Genomic DNA, 24,823 nt, shown 5'->3' with positions numbered 1-24,823 from the left:
CCAAGATTTGCTGATAATATAGCATAATAAGAGATTTACCAGCAATTTTTAAAAAGTCAAATTAGGTAAAGGATTTTAAGCACAGCGCAAGGGCTAAATTAGTTTGGAAAAATTCCCTAATTTAGATCCTAAAGTTGTATCTCATCAGGTGAAGCATGACGCTAGATACACAGAGGTCCTGAGTTTAATTCCCAAGGAACACACTTGCTGATAAAACATTTATACCTTAAATACGCTTTGGATAAAAGCATCTGTCAAATGTTAACAAAAAATTTTATTTTACATTTTTTTACTTTAAAAGATGTTTTAGTACATAATACATAGGTTGATTATATTTATAGTAAATTTCCAATATGTGCATTGGCCTAATTTCTAAAAAGATATTGTGATAGAGCACACACATCCAAAATCAACACTTATATTTCATGCTTTTTGAGCTTGAATGACAATTAAATTCAGCTATACAAACAAATGACTTTAATAAGTACATTTACATATTTATATTTTTAAACTGTGATGGTATTCTTAAAGATTTGTGTTTCTAAAGTTTAATATACTATACACAAGAAATGTTTATGTTTTAGATGCTACGTGCTACATACAAAAATGTAAGTATACACTTTAGGTATGAACAGCTATGAAAACGAATGAGATCACCCTTGCTCTGCACATCAAAGGCTCTTAGGATATTAGATATTACTGAAAAGAATAATAATAATAATAATAATAATAAAAACTTTTCAGTAACCAATATGAGGCATCACAAGGATCAGCTCCAGTAATATTGGGCTACAGGCCTAGTTTCTCACTCCAAATAGCTATCAGTCAGAGACATGAATAATGAATGGGATTTCTGCTGTCCTGATACTCTCACACAATAGTGACTTTCACCAGATTTCATACAAAATGAAAAAGTCCACTCTCCTTTGGCAGGGTATATCCACTGCTCTCATGGGTTTAGGACTGAGCTCTACCAAAGCTCATTTCACCAAGTTGGTTTTAAGCATAAAATTAGTATTTCACTGTAGAGGTAGAGGTGATTGAGAATAGCAGTGTGGTAGGGCTGGACAACATCACCTTGCTATGAATACTAAATCAGTATCTTCCAATCATTTGTAATTAATCTCCTTTTTGTTGTCGTTGATTAAACTCCGAGTGAAACTGAGACAGACAAACAGAAGTGCTAATAAACAATATATTACTATGTTTCACTTATTGATGTGCTAAAATCTGGGTTGTTGTGGTTCTTCTGGGTTTCCGAGTTTGAACTGAGTTTCGTAAAGTCAGAACTTTTATCCTGTATACATTTTATTAGTTCATTCATTCCATGGGAATCAAACCTTACCCACGATTTTGTTGTTACAACAGTTTGAACTAAAGCTCTGAGTAGCAGCACATTGTCGTCTAGGCCAGACACCAGAAATATCCCAAATAATTATGTCAAACTGTGGTAATCCATGGTAGTTTTTAAGCATGGCCGTGCAACCCCTTAAATGAGGATTGAAAAGTTTTTTCTGCACTGTTTGAAATAACACCGACAAATCCTTCAAGGAAGCCAAAACATGAATACATTTATTGCACATCCAGGAAACCAACGCCACCTTATCACTTCTAAAATATTAATATCCCTGGTCATTTATATTTCAGAGAATGTCCTCATGCATTATGGAGTGGAGTACTGGATGCCCTTACCTGATGGGGGCAGTCTCATCGCCTTTGTCCAACCAATCCTGTGGTGGGATGATGTACATGCACCAGAGGCCCCAGTTGTAGCCATGAGCTGCATTAGCGTATTGCTGCACCTCAAAGGTGTTGTACTTGATATTATCTATCGCAGGGAGGATTATCCTAGTGTGATCTTCTTTCACTCTTGTGAGGATAGGCTCAGCCCTGAATAAATGATAGAGATCAGAAAGAAAAAAGAAGAAGAGAGAGAGATTGGGAGTTGAGACATATTGAGCCTTTCTTACTTTCTATACAAATAGCGGTTATTATATTCCTGTTACAAAAAGCAACAGAGGTAAAAACAAGTGTTAGGATGTCAATGTGAAATGTTCTTACAATATCTTAGTAAAATGTTCTCCAAAACACCTATACCAGAGGCTGAAAGCAGGACTGATGGGGGAACTACATACTGTAATTCTAAGACCGGGAAATATTTTTGTACAAAAACACTTGTGTGAATCTTCTCAGATTGAATCGTAATACCAAACTGAAACAAATATTTAATGAGATATCAATTCCAATTTGTTTATTTTTGTTTTGATGAACAATTAATGTTGTTGACAAGGTGTTACACTCACATCTTTCACTGTGCCTTTTTGAATTTGTGAAAAGGAATACAATTTGTACATCACACAGTCCAAATACTTAATTGTAATGCACAAATGTCTCAAGCAAACTGACATTGTCAATAACTAAAACAAATTAAATGCTACCTTCTCATTCCATTTATTCATCTAGTATACAGCTTCTGTGTTTACTTTAAAATCCATGTGGCTGTTTCCAAGAATAATCTTGGGTAGAAAATTGATTCTGTCATTTTTGGAAACGAGCTTGTATTCCATTATCAAAACCGGTGTTGGTTTAAAAGGAGAACAATCAAACCTGACAGCGTAATCATCACATATTGACATTTGCAGCAGAAGCAAACAAAAGACTAACAAGAAAACCTGCAAAAACTGAATGTACTATTTCTTCTTTTTACATCTTCCTATGTCTCTTTCTTTGGTGTCCTTCATCTTTTTTTGAGGTCATCCTTAAAAAGCTTAATCACATTAAGGTAATGATAAACACGGAGACATGAGTTTTAAAAGGGCTGTGAGTGGGGCTTTCAGAAAAAAAAGCCTGCTGAGAGGCTTCTTAATGTAAGTGTCCAATTAACAAGAAAAAAAGTGTTTTAAAGGGGCTGTATATTGGTGTCATACAGGACAGAGGTCTTTTTATAAGGAATGGGGCAGGATTTCCATAGAGATTGTGGAGCATCTTTAAGGCAATACAACACCGTACAAAAGTTTGAGGTTGGTAAGATTTTGTAATGTTTCTTATGCTCACCAAGGCTGCATTTATTTAATCAAAAATACAGTTAAAAAGTAATATTGTGAAATAGTATGACATTTAAATATCTGTTTTCTATTGTAATGCACTTTAAAATGTGATTTATTCCTGTGATGGCAAAGCTGAATTTTCACCAGTTATTATTGTAGTGTTAAAGGGATAGTTCACCCAAAAATTTAAATTCTGTCATTAATTACTCACCCTCATGTCGTTCCAAACCCGTAAGACCTTCCTTCATCTTCAGAACACAAATTAAGATAGTTTTGATGAAATCCGAGAGCTTTCTGAGCTAGCAACGCAACTACCACGTTCAAGGCCCAGAAAGGTAGTAAGGACATCATTCAAATGGTCCATGTGACATCAGTGGTTCAACGTTAATTTTATGAAGCTACAAGAATACTTATTGTGCGCAAAGAACTTTCTTCCATGTCAATCGATGCACATTCATGAGAGTACCCCGACACATGCATGTGGTGCTGCTGATGCAGGAGTGATGCATTCTGACGTAGAACACGGATGCGCTGCACCTTGTTTACAAGCAGAGGAATGCACACACATGCGTCGTGGTACTCTAGTGAATGCACGTCAAAGACTGACATGGAAGAGAAGAAATTGTTGAATTAACTCATTATTTTTGTTTTCTTTGCGCACAAAAAAAGTACTGAACTATCCCTTTATGTGCCACATGATCCTTCAGAAATCCTTATATATATACATTTTCTTAAATATATACATGCATGCACGTGTATTTATATATACATAATAAATATACACAGTACACACAAACTTTATTTTGGATACGATTAATCGTTTGACGGCACTATATATAGGCTATCCATCTAATAGTAGCCGACCAAAATCTTATTAAGAGCAGAAGTTAAATCTTAATGTAGTCTTCAAATCTGGGTACTGTCTTACATTTTAAAATCACAAAGTGAGTTTGGTCCCATCAGGCTAACGTGACAGTCACGACTCATGCAGCTGTAAGGTTTTCTTTCTCTTTTGTTTTTACTCGCGATCTTTACAACACGCATTACATTACGTATTTCATGGCACACTCGTTTTATGCATATTTGGTGCCACCTATTGTTGTGGGTATTTTATTGACATGTCAAAGTCTAGAACCTGAAAATAAGACGACTGCATTTTTTCAGATTTATTTCCAAGAAAAAAACATCGTCTTATATTCGGGTCAATACGGTAATCAACAGCTACTATGGCAGAGAAAAAAGAGAGAAAGAGAGAAAGAGGAGAGCCGCCAGCAGCTGGATTTGGGAGCTGAGGGGTTAGCTCCGTCAAGTTCGTCTCAACAAAGTCGGACCAACAAGATCTAAGCTGCTAAATTTGCTGTTGTGGCAGGCAACATTTATTTTTTTAGAATTGCAGCTTCTGACATGGTAGCCAGGAGACTAAAGTTTTAGTGCACGTATACCAAATGGCTCCGCAGACGGAGTATCACTGCCATAGTTTGACCAAACTTCCCACCACAATCATTCCCTTTAAATAAACTCCTAAGCCTTTACTTAGTTCCTAAACCTAATGGTTTGCCAGATGATGTACCTTTGCATAATATAATAAAAAAGGTAACCATCATCAGTCTAATGTTTTATTATTTGCATGAAATCACATCAGTTAGCCTAATTGAACACTGGGTGTATTACAACTTCAGAACTGTATTCGTATAGACTGAGATGTAAAGAACTGTGAACTGTCAACAGTGATAAGTTATAGCTACGACTGGTCCAGACCAACCTTACGAAATTATGACTTACAGAAGGTATACTTAGCTAAGAACATTTCGGGAAACACATATTAACAATAAGTTACAGCTTAAGGTATAACTTAAGAATGACGTAGCGTTAAGAAGGTTTCGGGAAATGCAGCCCAGATGGCAGCTCTTTCATGAAAACCTGGTCCTGAATAAGCACGACACAGCACATGTGGGGGATGTGAGGATGTACTGATACGCTAACCTTGCAAGAAACCATCCCTCTTGTGAATCCATCTATTCATCTTCTCTGTCCTTGGGCCGCTGGCATCATAACCTGGACTAGCTACATGTAAGATCCCAAAGGAACCCATTCTGGGCTATAATAAACCAGTGGTGTGCAGATCCGTCTCAACACGCGCAGCTGACTCTATTGGGTATCCTGTCTTGTACTGGTGAAAAACAATACTAATCTAATCATTTGATAAGTAGAGCAACCATATAGTGAGCTGAGATAGTAAAAATAGTTTAGCATTTAATAGTTTAAAAATCATTTAAATATGAAAGCTTGTTTCTGTCATGTGATAAAAAACAAAAAGGTAAAAAAAAAGGCAGACTTTTTTTTCTCACAATTCTGACTTTTTTTTTTGTTTCCAACATGGATAAAAATTTTTTTAAAAAGTCTTTAAGAAACACTTTATTTCACAATTATGACTTTTTTTCTGGATATTTCAAGTTTATTTCTCACAATTCCAACATTTCTACTTAGAATTGCTATTTAATACCGCACAATTGTAATTGAATTGTATCTCACAATTCTGACTTCATTCGCTCGCAATTGTGAGAAAAATAAAAAGTCTATTTAGTCTAAGTTACCTGTTTTATTTTTAATCCCATGGCAGAAACAAGCTTCCATATTTAAACAGAGACTAAAACTTTTAAAAATAGTTTTTTTAGGTAATTAAATTACAGTTGAAATTACTTTTTAAAGCGAATAGCAACACATTAAATACGGTAATGATTAAACACAGCATACAAATTAGCCAACCACCTCAGCAGCAGACAAAAGAAAAATACACTGCATTCACTATATCTTTTGTGAGCCTTTCCCTGATTTTATCATCCTTTTTTATAGTCTGACGTTATCACTTAGTGTTAATGCATACATACTGACACTGCAAGCGGGAACATATATCTGTAAGACTAGTGCGATGAAAGGAAAGTTACAGCCCACGCCCCGTTCACGCCAGGAAGTCACAAAAGACCACAAAAACAAAAGAAAGAGGGAGGGAGGAAAATCAAAAAATAACTTTACAGTATCACAGTGCCATGACACACACTAGAGAGCTACATAAGGCTCAGCTCAAAACAAACATATCAAGTGTCACAGGACACAACAAAGGAAGCAAGTAGAAGGGTAAAAATAAAAAATAAAACATACAGAATATAGACAGGAACATGGAAATTCAAAAGTCAAAAAATATGCTGCATTGCCTCCTCTAAGCCAAATGTCCAATTTTTAAAACCCTATCTTATTACTAACACAGCTGCCAGTAATTGCCAGGATTAATTACAAAAGGGACTCTCTTTGGTATATGAGACAGGGTGTGCAGTAGGGCAACAGTGATCAGTTCTTTCATTACCCACAGCATACGTCTCGATCTTTCCAAATAGATGAAAGTGCCAGACATAAAATCAGAAATGATAAACAGGAAAATCTTGGTTGTTACTGTTGTATAACAGCCTTAGACTGACAACCATATACAATAAAGCAGCATCAATGCCACGTTGAAAATGTCAAGTTTAATAATGTTAAGTCATTCCTTTAAGTAAACTATGTATATAATGTCAGAGATAAATCCAAAATCTGCATGCACCTAGTGGAGTCCAAAAGTCTCCAGGAATATGGGATTCGGAATGTAATTTAAATATGGTAAAAATAAAAAATAAAAGAATATAAAATCAAGTTTCAGGATTTTTCTAATTTTTAAATAAAGAAATCACAATAAAATTAATCATTATCCTTTTTAATAATTATGTGATAATTATTCGTTTTTTTTCAGATCACCTTTTCACTCAAATTGCTTATACTATAATTTGTCAGGAAAAGTTCTGTATTAATATGAAAAATGAAAAACAGAAGCATTTTCAGTCTCAGACATTTGGAATCCACAGTACATGTTCTACTCGGTGTTGTTATTGTTTACTAAAAATATTTTTTATATAATTAAAACAAAGCTGAAATAAAATAAATATTAAAATAAAAACTTTTAAAAAGTTAAATAAATAAACGCATTTTAGAAATGTTGCCTTGCAAACAAATTGAAATAAGTTGAGGTTGAAGTAGTAAAATGACAAACTAAAACATGCATTTATATAACTAAAAATGACAAAAGCACACAAAATGACTCAAACGTAAATTAAAACCTAACTAAAAATATTAATAAATACTATAATAGTATATATTAAAAAAATACTAAAATAACAAAAACAGACCAAAATTAAGACTGTGATAATAATGTACAATCTGTTCAATGATGAAACATTGAAAACGCAAATTTAGATGCAACCTGGGACCTTAAGACAGTACAGTCCCACAACCCATATGTCTATCCCTCACAGCCACGTTTTCATTCATGTCAAATTAAATATGGCACTTACCTTGACTAAAGTCCACAGGGTATATCATAAATCCCTTATACTCTTTGTAGAAACAATAAACCACTGCGCCCCGTGAACAGTCTCGGACAATTTGCTGAATAAACGGATTTCTATCACCCACTGTGCTTGACTTGGCATGTCATCGTATGGAGGTAAATCCTGCTATCTTCACTGTCTTCCCCCTTTTACAGAACACAGTCCTTTGAGATTAGCCTCCTATTCTCCACAGCTGATGAAACTCCTGTGTGACATCTTGAATTAGGAAACTTTCTCTCATGTACCTCTATCAGAAAATGAAATCTCGCCTCATTCACTGTGAAGATCCCATGAACTGTTTGTGTTTGCTCAGCCTGGTTAAAAAGGTTAGGCTAAGGCAAAATATTCCCCGAAGATTTTTTTTTTTTTTTTCCTGTAGTAAGACGTAGGATTTAATTTTTTACATCCTGTTTTTAAGCAGCTAGATAGTTTTGTCTTTATTAACCTAGTTGAGTATTAAACTGCTAGTATCTGTTAGGCTATCAGTAGCACCTCATTATTATCATCATTCAGAATAGTACTGTGCTAAAGGACATCAATTTCGATTGTAAAGTTACATTAAAAAAATTAGCAGAGACAGATATTCACATGGATTTATTGTACAGGGAGGGAGGGAGCTAGAGACAGCAACACAAAAATAATACGAGTCACAGCCTAATAATTCAATAGTGTGTTCAGTATTAGAATTTTTCAACAAATATATTGTACTAATTTTGACATTTAGGCACTTTAGAAATTGTGTTCTAATACACTACCAGTCAAAAGGTTTTGATCAGTAAGATTTTTTATGTTTTTAAAAGAAGTCCCTTCTGCTCACCACGCCTGAATTTATTTGATCCAAAATACAGCCAAAATAGCAATATTGTGAAATATTTTTATTATTTAAAATGACTAATTTCTATTTGAATAAATTTCAAAATGTAATTTATTCTTGTGATTTCAAAGCTGAATTTTCAGTGTCATTACTCCAGTCTTCAGTGTCACATGATCCTTCAGAAATCATTCTAATATGCTGGTTTGCTGCTCAAACAACATTTATTATTATTATTACATTGTAATATTATTTATCTGAAATAGAAATCTTTTGTAACATTATAAATGTCTTTATCATCACTTTTGATCAAAAAATTTTGATTGCTAAATAAAAGTAATAATTTCTAATAAAAAATTATACTAACTCCAAACTTTTGGTATAGTGCATGTATAATGTTACAAAAGCTTTTTATTTCAGATAAATGCTGATCTTTGGATGTTTCTATTCATCAAAAAATTCTGATCTACTCAACTGTTTTAAATATTGATAATAATAATAATAATAACAACAACAAATATGTTTCTTGAGCAGCAAATCAGCATATTAGAATGATTTCTGAAGGATTATGTGACACTGAAGACTGACAAAAATTCAGGTTTGATCACAGAAATAAATTACATTTTAAAATATAATCCAATCGAAAGCAGTTATTTTAAATAGTAAAAATATTTCACAATATTACTGCTCTTGGATCAAATAAATGCAGGATTGGTGGGGTGGGGTGGGGTGGTGGGGGAGAGGGGGGGGGGGGGCAGGGATATTGGGGAAAATGAAGAATAGGGAAAGGGAACTGAAGGTGCAGTGCAAGAGAGAACCTTTTATTATTTTACACAGCCCCAGACTAAGGATTTAGAACTTTTTATGTGATGGCCATACAAATAATAGCCGTTGAGCTCCGTAATGTAATTTTTCGTGCCTAATGCATTGTTTTTCCTTTTGGAGTATCAGTGAGTGTTTGGACCTTTTGTAATAGCTGCGTATTAGTCCCTCCGTTGTCCTCAGTGTGAAAAGATGGATCTCAAATTTATACAGTCATTGATGGAAAGGGTTCAAATATGCAAAAGATGTCGGAAAACCAAAGAATCTGTGCTATCCTAAAACATCACATTAAAAAAAACATTGCCGATTTTTCGCAAATCTCTGGAAATTACCACGACAAAATCAGTAATTTTGATTGAAAAAATTTGGGGGAAAAAAAGCGAAATCCTGGAGGGACTGTTAAGTAAACTTCACTTTTACATTGCAGCTCTGCAGCACACACTTACTCATTTAACAGTCAGCTAAAAAACACAAGCATTTTACTCAAGAGTTTTCTGGCTCTGTAACACACACACACGCACGCACCCACGCACACACACACACACACACACACAATAAAATTTAAACAATTACACTCTTCAGCTTTAAAAACATTTCAAAATATCAAAGAATTACACAGAAGAAGCTGATAAACAACTACTGTACACTTGTTTATATTGTTGTGGGACATACACCTACAGGACCTTTATGATGGTTCTGTTGTTGCACAAAATTAAATTTTCAGAGTCAATCTAGAACCACATATATAATAAGTTTCAGATTCTCTAATATATCACTGTGTTTCTCCCTTTAAATCAAACAAAGCTCCTCAGAAACCTAAGGCAGAGATGCAGGAAGAAATTGAAGGAGAGAGAAAAGGACAGACATTAAGAGAGAGAGACGTAGAGACGAGAGATAATAGAATCGGCATGTCAGACACAACTGTGAACAATGGCGACTGGAAGAATAGAACACAGGGCAAAAGGTTCCAGCGGTGGGAGGCTGGACATACTAAAGAAAAAAAAAATCTGGCCTACAGATGAGGGCCCGACAATTATCAGTCAACTGTCTAATGACGCACACACATACACACAATGCACTTCAGAATTCGGCAGCAGATGATAAAAGACCTAAGTCATGAATAATCAATAATGCTCACCAGAGGCCTTCTCCTGTATTTATACAATCACAGCTAATTCTGCCAGTCTACCAAACACTGTGCTGGGCTACTCTATATAGGTTAAGTTTCATAAATAATGAAATTCTGTCAGGAGCCTGATACTTTAAAACAGGGATATATGTACAATGCATACTGAAATAGGCCCCCCCACGGACATCCCTGTGCCCCCCCTTCGGACCGAGGGGGACGGTCGGACTTGAGTTTAGCGTGTATAATAGTCTTACTCATACAACTGCCTGCTGTTGCTTCTGATTGCTTTTAGATGGAAAAGCTGCCCATAACCCCTGGTCTAGGATCTGTTTTCTTCGTAATAATAGTATAACGAAGTGTATCTGCCCTTCTGCTTTGGAAAGCGTCAAATGATTTTACAATGCATTTTCTCAGAGGTGAGCAATGTATCCAATCACAGACATGTTTGTTGATTTCTAAAACGCAATGGCCAATCAGAGGTGTTTAGGTTGGAATCCACGCACTCACCGCTCCAGTCACCGTTTTTTGTCCAGTGCTGAGTTCTATCATGCTCATAACTTCTTTCTAACAAAGACATTAAAAAGGTTTCATCGTGTAGTCATGTTCATTGTTTTTTTTTTGTTTGGTTGTTTTTTTTTGGAACTTTGTGAGATCGTGATGAATGAGTGACAGTTTTTAATAAATTTAAAGGGAGCACTCTTTGCATGCTGTATTCGATAATATAATAGCTAAAGAATTTAAATTAAACTGCTTGTTTTCTGTTTAATTTAACAGTTTTTGTGAACATATATATGCTTTAATAACAGATAATTGTAACACTTTACAATAAGTTTAGATTAGTTAATGTATTAAAGTGTATTAACGTGTTACCTAAATAATGTATTTGTAATGTATCCCCCCCCCCCACATTTGGCATGGCAAACTTGAAAGTTGACTAGACAATGTCTTGTTTAAAAAGTTTTACACGGTTTTATTCATATCATTCCATTTCAACTTTGCCTCAATAAGTCATGCATAATGAATAAGTTTAGAACATGAGAAATGAGAAAAGGTTTTGCGTGAGGCACAGTATGTGCAATTTATGACCCACTGGACTGGCTGTATATTGTAACTTCATGCCATACATACACACACACAATACATCTTGAATCTGACAAGCCGACAAGCTCAAATTAGGGTAGAATTACAGGCTGTGGTATAATTTGTTATGTGCTGTCTACAAGTGTCACTAACACTGAAGACTGAAACACCTTTAGAAAATTACATAATTCACAAGCTAGCGCTCTACAGACGACAAATTAAATTGCACATATGCAACTGTATGTGGAGTAAGTGATTGCAAAATTCACCCATGACAAAATCTACTATAATCAATACTGATTTTACTTGTAAACTTGTCAAATGTAATATAACGCAGAATATGTAGAATTATAAGTACACACATTAAAAAATTTGCGGTTGGTAAGATGTTTGAACATTTTTGAAACAAATACTGTGATGAATAAAGCATCACATGATTTTTCTGAAAATCATTCTAATATGCTGAATTGCTGCTCAAGTAACATTTCTTATTATTATAAATATTGGAAATAGCTGTGCTGCTTTAATACTTTTATTATAACATTGATAATAATGAGAAAGTGCTTTCTTGAGCAGCAAATTAGCATATTAAAATCATTTCTGAAGGATCATGTGCCACTGAAGACTGGCTGCTGAAATTCAGCTTTGCCACTACAGGAATCAATTACATTTTAAAATATATTTAAAAAAACAACAATAACAGCTAAATTATTTTTAAATTGTAATAATATTGTACATCATTGCTGTTTTTACTGAATTTGTGATCAAATAAATGCAGCCTTGGTGAGCATAGGATACTTCTTTCAAAAACATGAAAAAAAATATCTATACATAGTCTTACATCCCTTGGCCATTGCAGTGCAATGCACAACATGACTTCCATAAAATGACTGCTCATAAAATTACTGATCCCCTCTGTGCATACAAGTCGGCAGCACTGATTTGAGTTGAAAAGATTTGCCGAACCTGTCGGGAGATAGACATGAGGCTGAAAGATAACTTGTTAGACCATAATACCTTTTCCATTGCCCAGGGGTACAGGTTTTATGCTCAACACACCAGGTTATGTCTTTGTGTGTTGGCCTTGGAAAGAAGAGGACTCAGAAACAGCAGTCCTGCCATAAATCTGAGCTTTGTGAATCTCATGACATACAGTTTTGTTTTCCCCTAGTGAAGAGGATTCAGGTCTGTGGTCACATTTGAGGAGGTCCTTTTGTACCACTTAGCAAATATCCTGTGACACATCCGTCTACTCCTGGGAAAGGCAAAAACTTAAAGCAAGGAATGAACTGTGCTTACTGACAACACTGTTTATTTGCGCACCTTGTCTGGGTTGTTTCAGTTCCTGTTTTAATAAATAAATTACTAAGTAACAGCACAAACACAGCCACAAAATCTGAGCTAAACACAATCTGCATGGCATTTAAGTATTCAAGGTACAGCACTACATGAGTGCCTTGTGAAAGAGATAATTCACTCAAAAATGTAAATTCCGCCGTCAGTTACCATTCATCCTCATGTTGCTTCAAATTTGTATGACTTAATTTATTCTGCTGAACACAACAACAACAACACTGAAACAGCAAAATATCTTATTTTGTGCTCCACGACTTGAGGGTCAGAAAATGTATGTAGGCAGAAAATGAAAAATAGGTATGGCCTAAGAAAATGAAATACGTTTTATTTTTAGTGACTTTACTGCTACATTTTAAAAACTGTTGTCCTTAACACATGAAACGCTTTCACAGTTTTTTTGACCAATGCTGTTGCAGTTCATATATTGACTAAATGGCCTCTTTGGAATTCTGTTAGTTGCTTTGAAACAAATATATCAAAGTGTTAATTGTCAAACTTCCAGCACAGCATGCTGCCAATTTGAAATTAACTTTCATTTGAAGCTGTGCTTGTAAGTGTGGATACATCAAGTTACTTCAAAGTTTAACATGTGATGTTTCTATAAATAGAAAAAAGTTCTCATCTATGCATCAAATGTGTGTTTATTTAAAAAAAAATAACAATAAAATAACATGAGGGAACAACATGTCTATGGAAATATGATGTAAAAACTATGTGAATTTAAAGTCCCGGGTCAGGTGGTTCAATCTGACAACATTAGAATGACAACTGAGGGAATAGGGCAGTGCTGACATGAGGAGAGGAGTTCATCATAGTTCTCAAGAGATTTTATTTTTGAGCAAACAGTATGTTGAAGGCTTAATGAGGAATCACATTTTCCTTGATCTTTTTGACATACAAGACCTTGGTGTGCTATGAAAACATGCTAATTTCGAATCTGCTTATTTTACATGCGAAAGAGGGTGTTTCTTAAAGGCTAAGTAGAAAAAAAAAATCGGTTTATTTCTAAGAGCCAAACAGAGGGTGGAAAATCGGTATGAAAAACAAAATGATGACTGTTTTTGACATTAAAAAACCCTTTTAATGTTAGGGGAATACTTGAGGGGCCATAAAATGACTGCTCATAAAATTACTGATCCCCTCTGTGCATACAAGTCGGCAGCACTGATTTGAGTTGAAAAGATTTGCCGAACCTGTCGGGAGATAGACATGAGGCTGAAAGATAACTTGTTAGACCATAATACCTTTTCCATTGCCCAGGGGTACAGGTTTTATGCTCAACACACCAGGTTATGTCTTTGTGTGTTGGCCTTGGAAAGAAGAGGACTCAGAAACAGCAGTCCTGCCATAAATCTGAGCTTTGTGAATCTCATGACATACAGTTTTGTTTTCCCCTAGTGAAGAGGATTCAGGTCTGTGGTCACATTTGAGGAGGTCCTTTTGTACCACTTAGCAAATATCCTGTGACACATCCGTCTACTCCTGGGAAAGGCAAAAACTTAAAGCAAGGAATGAACTGTGCTTACTGACAACACTGTTTATTTGCGCACCCTGTCTGGGTTGTTTCAGTTCCTGTTTTAATAAATAAATTACTAAGTAACAGCACAAACACAGCCACAAAATCTGAGCTAAACACAATCTGCATGGCATTTAATTATTCAAGGTACAGCACTACATGAGTGCCTTGTGAAAGAGATAATTCACTCAAAAATGTAAATTCCGCCGTCAGTTACCATTCATCCTCATGTTGCTTCAAATTTGTATGACTTAATTTATTCTGCTGAACACAACAACAACAACACTGAAACAGCAAAATATCTTATTTTGTGCTCCACGACTTGAGGGTCAGAAAATGTATGTAGGCAGAAAATGAAAAATAGGTATGGCCTAAGAAAATGAAATACGTTTTATTTTTAGTGACTTTACTGCTACATTTTAAAAACTGTTGTCCTTAACACATGAAACGCTTTCACAGTTTTTTTGACCAATGCTGTTGCAGTTCATATATTGACTAAATGGCCTCTTTGGAATTCTGTTAGTTGCTTTGAAACAAATATATCAAAGTGTTAATTGTCAAACTTCCAGCACAGCATGCTGCCAATTTGAAATTAACTTTCATTTGAAGCTGTGCTTGTAAGTGTGGATACATCAAGTTACTTCAAAGTTTAACATGTGATGTTTCTATAAATAGAAAAAAGTTCTCATCTATGCATCAAATGTGTGTTTATTTTAAAAAAATAACAATAAAATAACATGAGGGAACAACATGTCCATGGAAATATGATGTAAAAACTATGTGAATTTAAAGTCCCGGGTCAGGTGGTTCAATCTGACAACATTAGAATGACAACTGAGGGAATAGGGCAGTGCTGACATGAGGAGAGGAGTTCATCATAGTTCTCAAGAGATTTTATTTTTGAGCAAACAGTATGTTGAAGGCTTAATGAGGAATCACATTTTCCTTGATCTTTTTGACATACAAGACCTTGGTGTGCTATGAAAACATGCTAATTTCGAATCTGCTTATTTTACATGCGAAAGAGGGTGTTTCTTAAAGGCTAAGTAGAAAAAAAAATCGGTTTATTTCTAAAAGCCAAACAGAGGGTGGAAAATCGGTATGAAAAACAAAATGATGACTGTTTTTGACATTAAAAAACCCTTTTAATGTTAGGGGAATACTTGAGGGGGAATATAATAAATTATGATATGACCTCTTTTAAATACAAAACTAAAATGCATTTACTTTCCGACACCGTGAAATTTGGAGCTCACACACAAGAAAGCACATTTAAATGAAATAGCAAACCAAGTTTTGCACGAGGGAAGTGATAATGAAACTCTAATTTAATTTTGGCTCCAAAATGAGGTATGCATCTCCTGTCTTTCTGACCACAGATTTGGCAACATGTGCCTGAGACGGTGGCCTCATTCAGTGATCATCTCTCCATGAAATGTTTATGTTGTGGAACAAAGAGGAAAAGCTCATTAATGCAGGGCTGTACGTTAACTTTTTTTTTCACATAGCACTGGTGCTACAGAGGTTGAAAGTTCCCTTTCATGGGAACTTCGAACTGCGTCCTCTAGGGGTCGCTATGGGGAACGCCTCGTCGTGACTCGTATCTGAAGCATACATTGAAAAAACACCAACTCGTTGGCCGGCGACAGCCATGACGTCACTACCGGTGCGACTACAGTATAAATCGGTGCCGGGAGCTACACATCGTTCACTTCTTCGTCTGAAGCTTGCGTCCGCAGCATGGCAAGAAACCTAGAGGACGCAGTGTCTCGTTCCCTACTCAGGGAACCATGGTTACATAAGTAACCCGAGACGTTTTGTAGCACAGGCCAAAAAGTTGTAGCACAAGTATAACACGTCTGTTATCATGTCTGAAAACAAACACAAGTAATGGAGTTAATAAACAGAACAGGCACTGATGTTCCATACAGAGCACAACAAATACAAACCATCACAAAAATTGTTTTTAAACAAAGTTTTCGTAATTTGCTACAAATGGAAGAGTGCAGAAACATAACACCTTTTACACCTTAACAAAATATAAAATAGTCTGTTATCATGTCTGAAAACAAACACAAGTAATGGAGTTAATCACTTAAACAGGCACTGATGTTCCATACAGAGCACAACAAATACAAACCATCACAAAAATTGTTTTTAAACAAAGTTTTCGTAATTTGCTACAAATGGAAGAGTGCAGAAACATAACACCTTTTACACCTTAACAAAATATAAAATAAAAATGAACGGCAGACATTTAGGCCAAAGTGAGTAAAGATAAAAATCTTTGTCATTATTTTATCTTTGTTATTAGAAAATAAGAACAATGATATACATTACAAATACACATAATATACAAATAAAACAAACAGTGCTTTATTTTTCCAGGTACAGTATTTAGCAGTAACATTCAAGAAATTGAATTAACAAATATTAAAATAAAACATTATATACACTATATACATCAATTTTACTTTTTTAAAGCAACTGACTGATGTTTTGTTGTTTTATGAACATTAAAAGAATAGTTCACCAAAAATTAAAATTCTGTAATCTGTCTTTCAATTCTGTCATAGTGTTTCATTTTTATACCACCATTTACTCAAGTTGTTTTAAACCTGAATTAGTTTATTTCGTCTGTTGAGCATAAAAGTTATTTTTGAAGAATGTAGGTAACCAAGCAGTTGCTGGTACACAGTGACTTCCATGGTGTTTTTTTCCTACTGTAAAAGTCAGTGTGGACCAGCTACTGTTTGGTTACTCACATTCTTCAAAATATCTTCTTTTGTGTTCAGCACAAGAAATAAATTAATACAGTTTTGGGACAAAATGTGATTCAGTAAATAATGACAGAAATTAAATTTTTTGGGTGAACTATCCCTTTAATGACAGTCGGCAGCATGTTTAGTAGCTATTGTCCCTTTAAGAGCTGCACGCGTTGCTCTCTCAACTCTTTACTTTCCTTTTAGACATAACCAACTGTGTTTATATGTAAACCTTGTGTGGTTTTGACAGTATTAGATGTGAAATCAATCAAACGCGAAAGACAACTTAGTCCAATAATCAGGCGCTTTTTGACAGGCTCTCATAAACCTTGTGTGTTTTTGACAGTATTAGACGCTAAATCAATCAGACGCGAAAGACAACTTAGTCCAATAATCAGGCGCTTTTTGACGGGCTCTCAAGTTTAAGCGCGCTTCATGAGTACACGCTCAGAAAAAGCACATGCAGAACAGCACGTGAATTAAATGTTTAACCGGTATTGCTTTAAAGCAGATGGAAATAATGTAGTTTTGTGATTGCACATAACTGCAGTGTCCCGTGAGAGTAACTCTAACGCTGAGCTAACACTGATGTGAATGCATGTGGCGTTGTACATTATATTGAGACGGAGGGAGGCGCAAGAACTACAGCTGATAGAATGTGCGCTGTAGCACGATACAATGATATTTCTTCAAAAGCAGATCGTGGAGACATTTTAATTGTCCACTACCAAAAATTGTCATATCGCACACCCCTAACTACCAAGTATAATCAATCTCACACACACAAACAAGCACAATGAAATCACTTCACACTATTAAGCGGCTGTGTTATGAACATGCAAAACTGTATCGCACACATGCTACAGTGGTAAATTTATTCATCACACAGACCAGTTTTTTCGTAGCACGTGCATATATGCACATACTGTATATGTCTATGGATATGGACATATATGTCGCACTGTACAGCCCTGCATTAATGGTTAATCCAGAATTCCCACATGGAGGTCATACTAATCTAATGGGAGGCCTTAATGAGAACTCTTTGCTGTCGAGTTGAAGGAGGTGACAGATGAAGGATGCTTGAGTTCATTTAAGGATTGTGAGTGCGGTGGGTACAGCAAGTCTCAGCACATCGGAGCTGTTTTGTGTTTTTGGAAGCAACAAACAATCGCTTTATTGTTCTACCTGGATTGTCTTCAAAAAATACACTGGTCTCTCTATATGTTGAAGTTTGGATGCCGGTTTCCAACCAGACCAGCACTAAACGGCATGTACAAGTTTGAAAAGACTTTTCAGCAGGGTAGCCCATTACTATCAGAGAGGAAAATGGGTATTTAATTTGGGGCACATTACATTCATCCATTTTTGAGATCATTAATCTATCAGTTCATTTTTGACAGATGCTTTAGATAAAAACCCATCAGGCTGCTTTCCTCACTGAAGTCTAAGCTACCATTGATGTCATGATGAATATTCTCTGATAAATCAAGCCTTTGTCATGTGAAGCATGTCAGTTATATTCTGAGTGGTGAGACAATGCCTTATAAAGTAATAAAAAACTGAATACCACTTACCAGCCTGTGTTGAACTCCACATGGGCATCAAAGAATCCCACAACAGGAGCAGTGGCTGCGTTCCAGCCATGAATCCTGGCCCGTATAAGTCCCTCTCTTTTACTGTTCCTCACGATCTTCACCAGGCCGGGATATCGCTTATTCACGTAATGATCCAGATTGAACTTCAACTCCACTACGAGAGAAAAACAGAGCATGTGAAGGAAGAAAATCCAAACCTCCTACATCAATAATAGGGACTTCGACATTTGTCTTATTATATGAAGGTCACATTGTCTTAGAAACCCTTTTTCATGCCACATTGTGCTTCTTTTATTTATTTTTTACTTTTATGCACATATTGCATTGTGAAGGCATTGATTATTAATGGTTTTTGATCTTATAAATTCATCAAAAACAAAAATTATTGCATTTGAAAAAAAAAAAAAAAAAATTTAATATTTGTGTTGCTTATATCTGTTTTTACGGCTGTCACTCAGCTGTATTGTCATTTTAACCAATAAATAACAATTATGTTTTTTTAAATGTTAGTGTACTTGGTTACCAAGAACACCAAGGAGGTACTGTATTTCATCTCAAGCGTACTTCATTATTATGTATTTTTTGGATACATAAAATGCTAGCTATGAAATCTTGTCTCTTAACAAGACATATTTGAGATATGATGAAAATATTCCCCCCAAAAAGACAAAATGATCTCGTAATATAGTTATATGCACAGTTATATGCAAGGAAAAAAATATTAGTGAGAGTCTGAAAAGTGTGTTTTATGGCTAAAATCTGAAGAAACACCCATAATCTCTTTGTGACGAGAGGGGCGGGGCCGAGAGCCATGGGAACGGAGTGAGACCGGTGGAGTAAATGCTAATGCGCGACACCTGCGCCACTCACCGGTCTCGAGTCCCACGGAGGAGCTCCGGAAGTATAAAAGGAGCCATGGCGGAGCAGGGAGCTCTGGAAGCCATGGCAGAGCAGGCAGACTAGAAAGCTATGGCAGAGCATACAGTTCAGGAGGCCATGGCGGAACAGGGAACTCAGGAGGCCATGGCTGAATGGCGCAACTCGGTCCGGCCACTACGGATGGACCCATACTCGGGGACAGGGGCCCTCACTGGGCTAAACTCGGGGACAGGAGCCATACGTGGGCTAAACTCGGGAACAGGAGCCCTCTTTGGGCTGGATTCGGGGGCTGGAGCCCACACTGGAGCGACCTCTGGGGCTGGAGCCGACTGCCTTCTCCTCCTTAGATTCTCCTTTAGGTTCGGGGGGTGAAAGGCGTGGTCGGCGGGCTTAAGTGAGTCATGGCCGGTGGGCTTGACTGAGGAACGGCCGGCTTGACGGCGGGCTGGTTCTGGCTCAGGCCCGGACACTCCCCAGACACCGGTAGATCCCTTCCCTCCAGCATAGTCCCTTGGTGTCTGGGAGGTCCATGGAGCGATGGTAGTTGGCCCCGAGCCAGAACACAGAATTGATGGTGGCGTCATCCAATTCCGCCGCTGCAGCGAGCCCGCAGAATTTCCAGGCGTACTCGAAGAAGGGGATATCTCTGCGGGCTAAGGCGTAGAAACGAGCGGCGATTTCCATGAGCGCGGGGGGTTGGGGGGGGAGCAAGAAAACAAAAGACTTTCAAAACCGGAAACAAAACAGGGAAAAGGGGCGCCGCTTACTTTCTGTTTTGATCCGGTTGCGCCTACGTTGCGCCTACGGTGAGGAGTGAGGAACAAGGAGCGAGGAACAAGGAACAAGGAGAACGCTGGAGAATCAGGATACACAGTCTTTATTGACACTGACATTCCGTAATATATAAACTTAATAGCATAAAAGAAAAAATAAGGTTTTAGTGGCACTATAAATGACACCGTAAATAAATCTGCCTGAATCTCCCCACTCCTTTAGTCTCTCAGAGTTAGCTATCTGTCCTCATTCAGTAAGAACTCTGAGAGGTAAACAAATGGAGTTCAAGGAGAACACACACACACTCACAGAGACAAACACACACATACACACACTCAAGGAAGATAGATGAGTGCTTGGGCATTTTCCTGCAGGTTGCTGAGTGCTCTAGTTTCTAAGGTGAGAGGAATAAAGAGGAACAGAGCACTCTTTAAGGCACTGATGCACACAACTACCTCCCCTCTCATTCATCAGCTCAGAAGAACGATTAACATTTCAGTGTTTCAGTGCAATGGGAAACCCTGGCACTGGACTTAATCACCCAAAAATATGATTTGAAATTAAGATGTTGAGATGAGATGTTTTTAAGTTTGCCCATAAAGACTCATAGGCCACGTACACAGTAACAACATTTAAATACCAGAGTGAATCCCCTAGATTATTGTTTTGTACACTTATTTAGCGTCTTTGGGCTTGTTGTTTGGGCTCCAGTTTTGGAGTTAATAAAGTAGGCCGATGCAGGTGACTATATTTTTATTTCCAAGATAACACATTTGGATAGATAATTATGGGCACATTATGGGCTTATTCTTATTTGTGACCCTGGACCACAAAACCAGTCTTAAGTCGCTGGGGTATATTTGTAGAAATAGCCAAAAATTCATTGTATGGGTCAAAATTATTGATTTTTCTTTTACGCCAAAAATCATTAGGATATTAAGCAAAGTTCATGTTCCATGAAGATATTTTGTAAATTTCCTACTGTAAATATATTAAAACTTAATTTTTGATTAGTAATATGCATTGCTAAGAACTTAATTTGGACAAATTTAAAGGCGATTTTCTCAGTATTTAATTTTTTTGCACCCTTAGATTCCAGATTTTCAAATAGTTGTATTTCGGAAAGTTGTATTTCCAAATATTGTCCTATCCTAACAAACCATACATCAATGGAAAGCTTATTTATGCAGCTTTCAGATGATGTATAAATCAATTTAGATAAATTGACCCTTATGACTGGTTTTGTGGACCAGGGTCACATTTGTTGTTGATTTTTTTTTCTAGCAAGATCTGGCAACACTAATGAGTCAAAACATACCCTGTGATTTCTTGCACTGCACATACAGAAAAGATACAACTCTGATACAGGTTTATATGTCATTAACAACAGGTTGTGCAGTTCGGTTCTGTACACACTGCATGGTAGTTGTCAACCTGAATTTTTTTAAAGTGATGTGTAGCCAAGTATGGTGTCCCATACTTCATGGAATTTGTGCTCTGCATTTAACCCATCCAAGTGCACACACACAGTAGTGAGTAGTGAACACACACACAGTGAACACACACCCAGAGCAGTGCGCAGCCATTTTTGCTGTGGTGCCTCGGGAGCAGTTGGGGGTTCGGTGCCTTGCTCAAGGGTCTCACCTCAGTTGTGGTATTGAAGGTGGAAGAGAGTGCTGGTTATTTACTCCCCCCTGAGTACTGAGACTCAAAACCCATGACCTTTGAGTTACAAGTTCGACTCTCAAACCATTAGGCCATGACTTGTGTGTCAATTTGGTTGTAGATTGCCGTAAATTAATGAATTGTGTGTGTTCAGAACAGGATTAAGCACTAAAAGCTGAATTGACAACCAAGTTTGTATGTGGTCATACTATAAGCAACATTATAGCCCATGGAACAAGTATGACCATTTATTTTAACATTATATTTACACATTTTCTCCTAAATTTCCAATGTGTTGTGAAAAATATCATTCTCATTACTAGCAAATAGTATAAATACAATACTGTGAATACAATACAATGAATATTGATGTACACTAATATATTGTACTTTACAATTTAAATAAATATATATATATATATATATATATATATATATATATATATATCATGTACATCTGATAAAAAGGAATTTGACAACTTTCAGGTGTATGCTAGAATATAGAGGTATAATAAAAAATATAAAATAACAAATATATAGATATACTACTGATCAACAGTTCGGAATCATTAAAATATTTTTAAGAAGACAAGAATCATGTTTTATAAACATTCACCAATCAATAAAGAACAAATATCCATCCATCATACTGTGAACAGAAAAGCAGAAATAAGTTCTGGAACACAGCAGATAAAAATTGAGCATTATGAAAATATTTGAAATGCATGCTGATCCTGATAGATGAGCTATGGCAAAGGGATTGCTTTGCTTTATTTAATCAACAGAGGCTTTATCATTTTTCATCTACATATATCAAGAACTCTGGCTTGATATACAACCATACACAATAACTAGTGAAGGCTGCATATGGCACTGGAATAGCAATTAATGCAATTAAAGAAAGCCATTTTCCTCATGGATGCACACGTGTACGTGTGTGCCATTAGCATTCTGTAAAACAGGGATCATCCACAAAAAAATAAAATTCAAAAGTTCTCCTTTTGTGTTCCACAGAATTAAAAAAGAAAAGTGTCAAATGGGTTTGTAATGTCATGAGGGTAAGTAAATGGTGATGAAATTATGATTTTTGGGTGAAAACCATTATTATCTGTTTACAAGCGACGTCTAAATGAATTGAATTTCAAGGGCACAATCCCACTCCATGTCTGATGAGATGAGAAAAATACACACAACGTCCCTTAATATTATTCACAAGGTGAGAATGAATGTTACCCTGCATAACAGGATTCAGCTGAGATTAATCCAAACAGACAGGGATGAGGGACGGACAGAAAAGGAGGACAAAATACCTTATTGGCTTCAGTGAATAGTGTAACACGAGAACGGCACTCTATTAAATGTCTTCATAACGGACAGAAGACTTAGAGCAGGGGTGCCCAACCCTGCTCCTGGCGATCGACTCTCCTGCAAAGTTTAGCACCAACCCTAATCAAACACACCTGAAGCAACTAATTAGGGTATTCAGGATCACTTAAAAATTAAAGGCAGGTGTCTTTGATTAGAGTTGGTGCTAAACTTTGCAGGACAGTCGATCGCCAGGAGCAGGGTTGGGCACCCCTGACTTAGAGAGACAGAGACACGCTTGCTAAGGTAATTCATTATTCAAGTGCTAAGGCTGCCTGTACCTCCAGCCATTTTTTGGGCACGAGCGTTAAACCAGAAACAACAAGCTACAGCTCTGAGAAAAGGTCAAGTAGGCAACCTTTGCATGTTAACAGTTTAATGACAGCTGGAAGAAGCTGAAGCATCAGCAGGAAATTAACATATGGAATTAGAAACGGTCAACACCACATCCAGAGAAGCTGACTGTGTGAGATAACAGAGGATTGGGAAGATAGCGGTACTGCCAGTCAGCCGTTCTCCACAATGCTCCACCTCTATGGGTGAAAAAAGATTTAGTGGTACTGCCGTTTTAAATATATATATATATATATATATATATATATATATATCATGTACATCTGATAAAAAGGAATTTGACAACTTTCAGGTGTATGCTAGAATATAGAGGTATAATAAAAAATATAAAATAACAAATATATAGATATACTACTGATCAACAGTTCGGAATCATTAAAATATTTTTAAGAAGACACTTAGGGTGCTTTCACACCTGGCTCGTTGTTTCGGAACCTGGCACGTTTCCCCCCTTAGATAGGTTCGTTTGGGCATATGTGAACACGGCAATCGCGCCCGGATCCGTGCCAAAACAATCGGTCCGAGATCGCCTGAACGAGGTGGCCTCGGCTCGATTGAAAACGAACTCTGGAGCAGTTCGGTTGTAGTGAGAAAGCAATCCGATCCAACCGACCAACAAACCAGGCTATATCACAATGTATAATGGGTAATTACGTAAGTTCTGTGAAATGCATTAGCTTTGTTGTTTTGCTGATACTTCAAAATGAACCTGTGAATGTCTGTGGTTGAGCACGTCTTCGCCATTCAAAATAAAAAAGTGCACTTTTTCATTTTATTATGCTGTCTTATTGCTCTTCTTCCTAGTAACTTAGGTGCATTTTAAAAATGTTTTCCCGATGAATCCTGGACTCCTGCTCAAAATGATAAATTAATATAAGGACAGCTGCAAAAAAAAAAAAGTTTATTTCTAAAGCACATTTACAAACAGCTGAAAGCCGACCAAAGTGCTGTACACTGTCAATAGCACAAATACAAAAAGTAAAATATTAATAACATAATGTCAAATACACATAACATGACTATAACAAAATCAATTAATAAACGCCAAAGTAAAAAGATGAGTTTTTAGCCAGGATTTAAACACAGGTAGAGTGGAGGCCATTCTAATATGAGATGGTAAGTTGTTCCAGAGAGTAGGACCAGCCACTTCAAACGCTCTATTTCCTCTCATCTTTAGACGAGTGCGAGGGATCTGGAGGAGAATTTTTTGCTCGGATCATAATCGTCTTGTGGGGATGTAGGGATGA

At 36.5% G+C, this 24,823-nt stretch overlaps 1 protein-coding gene across 1 annotated transcript in view; it reads right to left on the bottom strand.

Moving 5' to 3' along the window:
• Positions 1 to 24,823, bottom strand: part of LOC107600134 (polypeptide N-acetylgalactosaminyltransferase 9-like) — a 108,192-nt gene that overhangs the window by 32,868 nt on the left and 50,501 nt on the right. Inside the window, exons 5-6 of the mRNA XM_016291935.1 lie at positions 18,519 to 18,693; positions 1,693 to 1,890 (exon numbers count right to left, since the gene is read on the bottom strand). Coding sequence (XP_016147421.1) covers positions 1,693 to 1,890; positions 18,519 to 18,693 — 373 coding nt within the window. The remainder of the gene's footprint in view (positions 1 to 1,692; positions 1,891 to 18,518; positions 18,694 to 24,823) is intronic.

Source organism: Sinocyclocheilus grahami, unplaced genomic scaffold (genome assembly GCF_001515645.1).
Source record: "Sinocyclocheilus grahami isolate Dianchi unplaced genomic scaffold, SAMN03320097.WGS_v1.1 scaffold278.1, whole genome shotgun sequence".
Taxonomy (NCBI): domain Eukaryota; kingdom Metazoa; phylum Chordata; class Actinopteri; order Cypriniformes; family Cyprinidae; genus Sinocyclocheilus; species Sinocyclocheilus grahami.
This window is presented reverse-complemented; position numbering and strand designations above follow the sequence as displayed.